Source organism: Phascolarctos cinereus, unplaced genomic scaffold, assembly GCF_003287225.1.
Source record: "Phascolarctos cinereus isolate Bilbo 61053 unplaced genomic scaffold, phaCin_HiC Scaffold_7;HRSCAF=346, whole genome shotgun sequence".
In the NCBI taxonomy this organism is placed as follows: Eukaryota; Metazoa; Chordata; class Mammalia; order Diprotodontia; family Phascolarctidae; genus Phascolarctos; species Phascolarctos cinereus.
The window spans coordinates 92,579,475-92,591,668 of record NW_027556180.1 but is presented as its reverse complement, the minus strand read 5'-3'; the positions used below and the strand labels follow the sequence as shown (position 1 = coordinate 92,591,668).

The 12,194-nt window shown below is 32.8% G+C and overlaps 1 protein-coding gene across 1 annotated transcript in view; it reads left to right on the top strand.

Moving 5' to 3' along the window:
- Positions 1-12,194, top strand: part of NAA16 (N-alpha-acetyltransferase 16, NatA auxiliary subunit) — an 83,087-nt gene that overhangs the window by 42,028 nt on the left and 28,865 nt on the right. The window contains 1 exon segment of the mRNA XM_020977026.2: positions 12,102-12,174. Within this exon segment, the coding sequence (XP_020832685.1) occupies positions 12,102-12,174 (73 nt within the window).

Genomic DNA, 12,194 nt, shown 5'->3' with positions numbered 1-12,194 from the left:
CCCTTAGTTTCTAGTTCTTCACTACTGAAAAATGAGCTGCTATGTAAATATTTTTGTACATATGGGACCTTTTCTTATTTCTTTGATCTCTTTGGGGCATAGGTATAGGAATGGTACTAGCTGGGTTAAAGGGTATGCACATTGTATTGACTTTTATACGTGGATCCAAATTGCTTTTCTAAATGAAAAGACCAATTCACACCACCAGCAGTTCATTAATGTACTTTTTTTGTTGCAACCCTTTCAAAATTTATCCTTTTCCTTTTTTGTCATCTTTGCCAGTATAAAGGGTATGAGATGAAACCTCAGTGTTACTTTATTTGTGTTTTTAAATTACTAATGATTTGAAGCAATATTTTCACATGGCAAGTACAAATATTCCATAGATTATAGAATTAATTTATTTCTTAAAAATTGACTTCAATGTCCATTTCCCTAGATGATAAATCTTCTTGTTGATTTTTATTGTATAGTTAGATATGTAACTCAAAGATTTAGCATAAAGTCATGCTTAAAATACTGGAAATAGTTTTGAATCATGCATTAAAGGAAGAGTGATTTTCTAACAAACTTAAATGCTTTGTATTAATATAAATACTAAAACCTAAAATGTTTTTAATGTAAATTGTTCATGTATGGCAAAATGCATGATGGGTTCTTTAAATTTAATCTTTAGTTCTATATTGGCTGGAAAGGATTCTCTTTTAATATTTAACTTTTACCTATTTTAAATAAATTTACTTATAATTTACCTTAATTTTAAATTTAACCTTCTTGGTTAAGGTTTGCTTAGTGGCTTTGATTTTATCCTTTGTGAGTTTCTTATTTCTTCTAAATAGCAATATCAAATATAAAAGTAATTTCCATAATTTATAATTTATGCTAACTAGAATTTCTGCATAATATATTTTAATTGAATATTTTAAAAATCCTTTTTTTAAAATAAAAATTCCAAATTAAAGGTAATTCTTAATGCTTTCATGTATTTATTAAAGTCTAATTGAAAATAAGATGTTAAAAGTAGACTTTAATCTTGATTGTCTTTACAATGCTTCTGTAATACTATTGTACTTCTTTTGGGATATCAATTTTGTACAAGAGTAAAATCAGTTAGACTCCATACATAGCACCTGCTCTGTGCATTTCTCCCTTGCCTTTCTTGCACATTCCTAAATTCTTTCTATCTCCATGTTTAATGTCTGCTGACTTGATTGAGAAAGAGATTAGTGGATGATTGTTAAGGATAATGGCTTTGGGTTCTTTTGTAAGGCCAAAGTGTTAGTATTTACAGTGCATGATATCTAGTGAACTTATTCATTATTTTTGATTTCTTAAAGCTAGAAAATGTAATTTTTTCTTTAGTGTTAATACAGTAAGTTGAATTTTTTATAATTCTAAGAAAATATACAGTTAGTTTTAAATTTCAGTTTTTCACTTGTCATTGAAAGTACTCATTAGTTTTCCTGTTTTCTCTCACTTACGAGTGTGAGACTTGAGAGAAGTCAACATCAAGGTTTGCGTCGGTTGTGTTGCAGGTGCGTTGATTCCACTGAAGCTCGACATCAGCGCACATGTTCTTTGTATATAACTTAAAACAACATGGAAGCTCTGAGAATACATTGTCTGACTGGATGAAGTGTCAGATGTCTCGAAAGAAATGTGTAAGGCTGTCTACGCAGGAAGGTAGGCTGTTTCCTCTGAAGACCTTTGTTTATCATATTTTAGGAAGGATGAATTTCATTCTGTCCTTGACTGAAATATTTCAAGATTATTAGTCAGTTGGTATTGAACATTTATATCGAATACCCTTTAGACACTATGAACTAATCATAGAAAGCATTGAAAAAGTTACAGAAGTTTAACATCTTTCTACTCTTGTGTTTTTTTCTTTTCGCTGCAGAAATATGCAAACAGTGTGAATCATGTCAGAATATTTTAATGGAAAGAATTGAACTGCTTGACCATTGTAACAGAGGAAGTAGTTATAGGCTAGAGCATGAGAAGGAGGGGGCCTGTTTCTAATCTTGTATCCCCATTGTGTTGTATTTTGTGTAACTTGGAAACAGTTCCAATACTTTGGGGTATTTGTTTGTCTGCCGGAAATTCCTAGTAGATAGAGTGTTGGATCTAGAGACAGGAAGACCTGGGCTCATATCCTGTCACTGATACTTATTTGTCGGATGTTCTTGGGCAGATCACTTAATCTTTTTACCTCGTCTGTAAGATGAGAGGGCTGGACTAGGTCCCTCTCAGCTCTAGATCTGTGACCCAGTGAACTTCACGAGGAAAATTATGAGACTGGAACTTGGAAGAATGACAAAGGTTAAATAAATAGAGTATCATTACAATAGCTGCATGCTTTAATAGAATGGAAGTTTATGCTTCTCATTAAAAATACTTAAATTTCATATTCTTAAAAAAAACAGGGAAGTCCTAGAAGGTAATAGAAGGGAAATATTTCTCTAGAAAAAACAAAATTTTATTTAATTCATTACAATGAAAGAAGCATTTTCTCCTAGATAACCTGAGATAAAAAGAAAGGTAATCTTATAAATATTATTCAGATTAGTTTTATATATATATATATATACATATATATGTGTGTATATATATATATATATATATATATATATATATATATATATAATTACATATAAGAAGAAAGTGGTCTGAGGGTATTGGGTCTCTAGTCAGTATAAGAATGGCTCAGGAGTCTTGTATGTATCAGAAAAATATTTAAAAATTTTAAATACAGTGACCCATTGCAGTGCACAAAGGCTCTGGCAGATCTAAATGAAAACAGCCCTGCCTTTGTAGCTTATTGAATGAACTAAGTGCCCTTGCACAGTACTGCTGTAAGACTTATGAGAGCGTTTTTAAGGCTGTTGTATATTTTCTTGAAGCTTATATATTTATGATCCTCTTCTTTACAAAATAGCATTTTGTGTATTGGAAGATGATATTTAATTGAACTTTGGTATTGCTCATGCTGTTTCCAGCAGTATTTTTTCCCCATTGTGCTTGTTAGATTTATAAAATAATACCACTGTTTCATATAGTCACATGAAGAAATAATCGCTAGTTTTTGGTAGAATTGTTAATCTTTTCCTGAGGAATTATTAAGGATTGTTTCTATTGCCAAGAACCTTTGTAAAAAGAAAAAACCTTTTGATGAGACTAGATGCTTTGAGAAACAATGTATAAGTGCTTGTTTTGATTAGCAAAAATAGCCTTTCTTCAATTGTAAAATTAAAAAACCAAAATACAAGTATGTTAGAAGTACAGTTTTAATTGAGGAAAGTCTAATGGGACTTTCAAATATTTTGAAATGCTAAGAAAATGTGGTTTTATGATTTAAAGAACGAGCCATTAGTTCAGAGGCTTTAATCCAGACTCTCTCTTTTGTCCCTGTGATGTTAAGTAACTAACTTAAGTGAGTCATTTTTCTTGCTTTATTATAAATGTTCAGTAAATGGTTGCTGAATGCAGTGAATAGCCTACACTAACCTACTTGATGGGATTTTAAAGAATTAATAACATTTGTATTTTAGAAAACATACATAGTAGTTTATATGTTGTTAGAAATACTAAACAAACTATTGAATATACATGCTTAAGTTGATATAAATATTGGAATATCTTTCTTATATGTAGAAGAAGAATAATTTATTCACATTTGAGTTAGGAAAGATCCAGTAAGCAATTCAAATAATTCCTCAAATCTACCCCCTTCCCCCAATACAGCTGCCACTAAGACTAGAGGTTTGCTTTGTTTTATACTTGTATTTTTTACACTTAATTGGTTAGCAGATTTAGCATATTTAATTATTTCATTTCGAATAAATTTTCATTAATACCTTTTGTTTTTATTTTAAATATTTTATTAAATAATTCTTTATCAAATCTTTCATTTTGTCATGAAATTAGGAATTTTTTTTAAGTTGATCTTTTTTATTTCAATTTAATACATTTTTATTAAATAAAACAAAAGTAAAATTTAAAAAAGGGATTTCAGAAATTTAATTTGTAGTTAACATATAATGCTGACCTCAGTGAACATGAAATTTTTTAAAAACTAATTTTGAAAACAATTTATGGAATAAAACAAGCATTTCTGTAATATAGTACAACAAAAAAGATGATTACACATGAAACCGCAAATCCGGATGTATCTATAACACTTTTATATGTACTGCTATTCTATATTTTTGTGTGAGGAAAACATTAAAATCGCGCCCCTAAAAGTACTTTAAGCTTGAAACAACTCTGTCATCAACCTTTTGGAATTGCCCAGTAGATGGCAATATTGTTTCATGAAGGAAGACAGTGAAAATAATTTAATGTTAGTAGAGACATTAGCCCCACCTTATTTTATAGATGTGGAAACCAAAGCAAAATGCAATACAACACCCTCAAATTTCTATACTGATAAATAAAGATTTTATGAGTTTAAAATAATAATTAGGAATCATATGGAAGGAAATTTTTTTAAAAAAGCATTAGACTTTTCTTTTATCCTTACTCCTCAGATTTCCTTTTGAAAAACCAAAAAAAGCCCATTTATTTCAAGCTAACCATCTTACTCAGTTAGTTGGTTAGAACTATACCCCTGTTCGTTTTCACATTTTGCCTTTAAAGGTTATGTTTTCATAAAAGTTGTACTTTTCTCCTTTTCTGCAGATCTTTGAGTTGAAATTGAAGCCAAAGCCTTGAGAGCAGGGTCCTTTTATACCTTGTCTTTGCCTGTTTACACCACGTCAAATGACAAAAATATTTTAAGCATCAATTGCAGAGTAAAATCTAGATTTGTTAGTTATGCCAGGAATTCAGGGTAACAAAAATATCTGTGAGGTTGATAAAAATGGGTGGTGGTTGGAGAGTTATTGCTCTTCTGTTTTGGTGTCAGTCTGAAGGTTCTCAGATTGTCTTTTGAAGCATGTCTTGTGCATTTTTTAGGAGGGAAGAAGAGGGTCAGAGCTCTAACAAAGTACTTCATACTACTGCCATCTTTTGAAATGATTTGACCAACTTTGGGTGTAAAATTGCAACCCTCTAGTTGAGTCCAAACTCATTAAATCAATATTCAGAATTGCTTGGAATGAAATGAAGTGTATGTTGGTGGAGGTTCCCAAGACAGCCTGGGGAATTTTAGACTGCACTTCAATTAAGGGGTGCAGAAATCACCTTTTTTGTAATGAAAGATCTCTATTTAGTACTAGAACAATAATGAATTTATTTGTATTAGAATGTGAGAAAAGTCTTCATGTGGGACAGATAGAAGAGCTTTATTTTTCCTGAAAAGCAGCATATTTGAGTAGAAAGAACATTGAGCCTTGTTTCCATCTGGCACATAGTTGAGGAGAAATCACTGAACCTACTTGAGCCTAAGTTTCATTGTCTATATAGTAAGAATACTTAAGTGATCTGTCAGTGTTTTAGGTATTTTGGAGAGCTCCTTCCAAAAATAGTATAAAAAGCCATGTAACCATGAACTAATATGCAGTTATTTCAGGGTTGTTGTGAGGAGAACAAATAAACATGAATCAGCAACCTTTAAGAAGCTACATAAAGGTGAGTTGGAATTACTATAGAGTTGTTATAGAAAAGATGAAATAACACGTCTTAAACTGCTACATAAAAGTGAGATGATAAGGAATTATATCAATGCCTAAAAGATTTATGATTTCTTTAGTATAGGTTTCCCCTCGTTAATTTAAATTGCAACTCTTCTATAACTATTTAGAGAGAGTTTTTCAGACTTGACTATGAGGGAAAATATATAATACTAGTAATGAACCTTTTTTGTTTACACACACACACACACACACACACACACACCCTGCCAAAGCTCATACTTTGCTCATATAGATTTTTAGAACCCAGTATTACCTTCTTGCCATATTAAGCCATTAATTGGAGTTGTATTTAGTGGAGGAACAGGGAATTAGTATTTAAATTAATTAATGAATAATAAGCGTTTTCATTATGTTTTTCCTGATTTTCTACCACTACCTGGTCTTTTTTTTTCTTTTCTTGGCTAAGCATTTCTAGTTTCTTCAAATGATCCTTATATATTATGGCTTCAAGTCATCTTCATCATCCTGATTACCCTTTTCTGGAGACCCTTTAGTTCCAATGTCCTCTCTAAAATGTGGCACCCAAAAATGAACATAAAACTATGGAAGACTATAATGACACTATACATTTTTTAGTTCTGAGTACTGTGCATCTATTAATGTAGCTACATATTACATTAGTTTTTTTTGACTATTTCACAGTGTTGAATCAAATTGAGCCTTGTGTGCTCCCTTCCCCGCCCCCAACTCCTGTGGTCTTGTTTACCTGAATTTACATACATCCCTTGTGGTAAAGGACTTTAATATCTACTTGGATGTTCCCTTAAATTCTCTAACTTTCCTTTCCCTTTGCCCTCCTCCTTTACTCTACCCTAGGCAGGTGGGTGTGTTCACATGAATATTATATTTCCCTAATTAGAAACTGACATTCCCCTATCTGATCATAGCTCATCATTCCACCTCTTTCTGTGATTCACCCCTCTTAAACTTGGTTGTTGTCCTTTCCAACAGATTATTCCTTGGACATTCCTTCTCTCTTGAATCTTCAGTCCCTCCCTATAAACTGGTGCCTTCCCTGCTTCCTTCAAACAAGTTTAAGTCTTCCTTATTCTTTAAAAATCTTTGTCTAAGCCTCACCATCCTTTCAGGCTTTTGTCTTAGAACTTTCCTGCCTTTCTCACCCCAATTCCTTGTCTTTATGCACTGTCTGTACTTTATCTCACTCCTCAACTCCTTGTAATCTGGCTTCTGACATCACTACTCAGCTGAAATTGTTGTCTCCTAATAGCCAAATCTCATGAAATCTTTTCTCAGTCTTAATCCTTCTAGAAATGTTTGCTGCATTGGACAATATGGATAACCCTTTTCTGCTGGATACTCTCTCATACCTGAGTTTTTGTGACACCACAACTCCTTGTCCTTACCCCTGCAACTGTGGGTGTTCCCCGAGGATATGTCCTGGGCCTTCTTATCTTCTCTCTTTATATTATCTTGGTGACTTATCAGCTCCCATAGGCACAACTATGATCTCTATGCAGATAATTTTTAGATCTACATATCTAGCCCCAGCCTCTCCTGTAAGTTTCAGTCTTATACCACTAGTTGCTTTCTTCAACTTAACATGTCCAAACTTGAACTCATTATATTTCCCTTAAACTCTCTCTTCTACATTTGTATTTCTGTCAACAATACCACCATTCTTCCAGTCTTCCAGGTTTGTAACTTTGGAATTATCTTAAGAATTATCCTTTGTGCCACTTAACTAGTCAGTTGTCAAATCTTGCTTTTACCTTCACAGCCTGTTCTCCTTCACTGCCTTCCAGTAGCATCCTAATTAGTCTCCCTGCCTCAAGAGTTTCCAATCCATTCTCCACACTGCTGCCTGAATAATTTTCTTAGATGCAGATACGACTGTATGACTCCTCTACTCTAGCCCTACCAGCTTCTTATTACCTCTAGGTTAAATCCTAAATGCCTCTATTTAGCTTTTAAAGGCAATATAATCTGGCCCTAAATTATTTCATTGGACATTACTTCCCCTCTCACGCTCTGTGATTCAGCCAAACTGACCTTCTTCATGGTTCTACACACATGACACTCCATTTCCCATCTCCTTGCCTTTATTTTGGCTGTCCCACATGCCTGGAATAGATTTATTATCCACTTCATAGAATCCTTTTTTTCCTTTATTATTTAGCCCTGGCTCAATCTTTTGCTTGAAGACTTTCCTTACCCTTGGTTGCTAGTGTTATCCCTTCCAAACTACCTTGTATTTAGCTACTTTATATTAGTATTTATTAACTTTATATTCATGATGCTATATGTATTTTTACATACTTCTTTTCTCCCCATTAGAACATAAGTTTATTGTAGTAAGGTAAAGCCTTGTTTTATTTTTTGTACTTGTATCCCTAATACCTAGCACAGTGCCTGGCGGTATTAAGTTCTTAAGGAATACTTGTTTGATTGATTGATGCACTTGTTAATGAGACATTTCTTCCTTCAGCCTGTACTTGCGCAGTTGGTTTTTTGAATCTAAACATAAAGAATTTCACATCCATCTCTTTTTCAGATTTGTTTCTCTAGCAAACTGAGGATCAGATGGACTCTGGATAACCAGTGACAATAAGAAACAAGGATAGCAAAAATTATGAAATCTGAAGATAATCAGTCATCATTGTAATTGATGATGCCAACTTTTTAACAAATTAGCACTGCAAACAGCAACAAACAAAATTTTATTTTTTTTTCTCTTCCATTCTTTGGAAGTATTAGTATAATGACCCTCAAACTGAATTACCAGCCAGTGGAATAGAACTCGGTGTATTTTCTTTGGTTTATTGTTACACCCTGGAAATAAATGTTTAGAATACTAGCAATGACAGTGATTAACTTAATGATACTGCTTCATTTATAGCATATGATAAAAAAAATTGGAAGTTCTAATACCTAATGACATTTTTAGGGCTTTGTGAGGAAGTCCTGTTTGTTTCCTTGAAAATGCCTCCCTCCATAGTCTTGAATACCTCTGTAGACTAAAGGAGCTCCTTTTTGAAAAACATATTTAGAAAAACGTTGGTGTAGATGAAGGACATATTAAAAATCACTGAAAATACTTTGATCATTTCTTCCTTTCAGTGTCTCTTTCAGTGCATCTGTTTTCTCCTTTGGATGCTATTTCATTGTTTTTTTACTTGATGCATCCCCTGAAAGTGGTCGAAGTGTGGTGTCCTGATCTCATTCCCTTTGCCCAGACTGCACCCTCTAATGTCATGGAGAAGTTTACCTTATGGAATAATGGGAATTTTTATTATCATTTCCCTTTTCTTTGTTGTCTGACTCTTATCCTTCTCCTGTACTTCTCTTAAAATTTTCCCTTCTTTTAGAATCAATTTCTCTGAGTACATTCTGGGGCATGTTCTATAGTGTGTCCACTATAGGGACACACAGCCCTTCAGTGTTAGATTGTTAGAATGCTAGACTTTCAGTGAGCAGAAACAGAGGTTCAACTTCTGCCTCTGATAGTACTCATTTTTTGACTAGGGGCAAATCAATTAACCTCTTTGGACCTCAGTTTCTTATCTGTAAAATGGAGATAATAATACTTGTAGTACCTGCTTTACAAGGTTGTTGTGAAGTCCAAATTAGTTAATGTATATAAATTCCTTGTAAACCTTAAGTGCCATATGCATGTCAGCTATTTATTGTTGTTGGTTGTTTGTTTTGTGGTGTCTCTCAAAAGAGCACCATAGCAAGAAGGCTGGAGACTATAGCTGTGAAATGTTTGTTGATCGACTAATCAATGAGGTTACCCTTAGACAGATTTAAATAAGGAGGACTTTGCATGTGTAGAAAAGGTATAAATTGTTCAGCTTTAATTGTCTAATGATAATATATGGTAAGTACATAGGGTCACTTGTGCAGAACCAGTAAACAAAGTATGGAGCAAGGGTGCTAGCTGAAGAGTGACATAGCATTTGATAATACGTAGTTAGATCATGTGATCTTAATTTTCCTCATTTTTATAGACGATGAAACTGGGGGCTTAGAAGAGTTGTGAATTGCCTTTGGCCTTAGAGGTAATAAGTTTCAGTGGTAGAATCTGAAACTGAAACTCTCTTGACTCCACGTCCAATAGTCTCTTTACCATGTCGTGCTGACTTTCTTGAAGTTGTGTGAGAAATACAAGAGAGCTGGGGAACTTTACCTCATTTTAGAGTACCGGTATTATGGGGCCAAACAATGAGCAAAGTGAGATTGGCTTAGGTAGACTTTGTGTATGTGTCTAAATCATGCAATTTGACCATTAGAAATAGAAAGTTCCTCTATTTTTGAAAATAAGGTAATTTATTCTGAGGTTTTATTTAAAAAAAACTTATTGATACATTTGATTTTGTTACATTCTACTTAATATATCTCCCTTATACCTTATACCTAGTTAACCTTCCCTTAAAAAAAATTCGTTGTCAGCCAGTATGTTGACATCTGACAGTATATGCAATATACCATAGTCATAGTGCCCCACCTCTACAATGAAGGGAGTTTGTAGCATTTCTCAGCTCTGCTCAGTGGCAAAGCTGGGTTATTATAGTTATAGAATGTTCAGGTTTTTAAAAAAAAATTCTTTCCGTTTACATTGCTATAGTCATTGTGTATATTATTTTCCTGTTGCTGCTTACTTTGTTCTGTATCATTTCAAATAAGTCTTCCCATGTTTCCCTGAATTGTTACTGTTTTTTATGGCAAAGTGATGTTAAGATGTAGCTACATGGCATGGATGATAAGAGTGCTGATCTTCGAGTCAGGAAGGCCTGCATTTAAATTCTATTCTCAAATAATTAATAATTGTGTGACCCTGAGCAAGTCACTTCAAAGCTCTGAACTTCAGTTTCTTCATCTGTAAAAAGGGGATGTTAATACTAACAGCATGAACCTCCCAGGATTGTTGTAGGATCTAATGATAATATATGTAAAGAGTTTTGCAAATCTTGAAGTATTTGCAATTATTTTTCCATTATATTCTTTTTCCATAGCTTTGCCATTCCATAAGCAATAGGTACCTGCCTAATTTTTCTGTTCTTTGCCACTATAAAAAGTGCTGCAGTGAATATTTTGATAGCTATAGAATCTTACTTTTTTTTTTACCTTTGACATGCTTAATATGTATGAAATAGGATTTCTTGATCAAAGGACATGGGCATTTTAGTCCTGAAGTTAATTAAAGTGTAGACTAGCTTTGCAATAAGAATTGTCAATAAAGGTGATTTTTAAGAATTTAGATTACTAGGACTTAAAATGTCATATGACTTGAATTGTATATTCAGAGTCTAATGTTTCGTATCTTTTGCAGCCATAATTGATCTAATTACTTTGTTGTGTATGTCAACAATGACAACACCATTCTTGTCTTCTCAACATTAGCACTTTGAAATGATCTTTTGGTTTGGTTTTCTGTTTTAATTATGCTCTAGTATTGCAGTTCTTGGAATGTAAATTCATTGAGAATAGGCTTTGTTTTAAGTTTTGTCTTTGTATCTCCAGCACCTAGCATAGCACCTGGTAAATACTAGTTGCTTAATAAATGCTTTTTGATTGATTAGTTAAGTACTTGTTTTGTGTGTTTGTTAAAAAGGAATAAGACATTAAGTAGGCCATCTAATTCATTATTAACTACCTGGTTTAAAGTGGCTTTTATTGATGAACTTGGAGATGTTAACCCATAAAATTAGATCTATAAAAGTAAGCAGCAGAGAATCTCCTTGTCATAACTTGTCATTTTCATTGCCTCTTACCTTGTACTTTCAAAGACATTTTGTTGTAATTTAAAGACAGGCACTTTTCTTTGTTTCCTTGACCTGCAAAAGTCATTTGCAATGTTTAGATTTATCCTTGAATCTGATGTTATGTAGCTATGGTGATACTGGTGGTCCCCTAAAAGTACCATATTCTAATTAACTAGCTATTACCTCATTTTATCCTCCTAGTATGATTTATAACTTGCATTATTTCACTTAATCTGTTTGTCTGGTATTGGTTTTTTAATCTGAATATAGGTAGCCATATATGTCTGCCTCATGAATTCATTTACATATAATGGATTTTACAACCTAAAAAAATGGCAAATCTCCATAGTATGTGTATTGAAATAGTGCAGAATAATGTATACTTCAGTAGTGATTAGTGATAGTTTCTTTTATAAACTTTATAAAAAAAGATGTACTCCTTTTATGTTGAAATTTGTGAAATAAAAACTAGTTGAGGTTTTGTTTTTAAATATCCACAAAATCTTTTCTTTCCTCAATCTTCCCATTGAGATTTTTCTTCATGTATCAAGGATCAGGGAAAAGCCTAATATTCTTTTAATTTCTGCATGATTCTGAAAGGACATATGCAATGTTTTTCAAATTTAAAGTTTTTTTACATTGATCTTTAAAAAGTATATCCATTTTGAATATACATATTAGAAATATTATTAAGGACTTATTTTCAAGGGTTGAATTTTTTTTTTTACTGCTTCTTTAACAGGTTTCTATGATACAGGAACTTGTTACTAGTTATGAAGCTTCTCTAAAAACTTGTGACTTCTTTAGTCCATATGGTAAGTTTAAATTAGCTTGA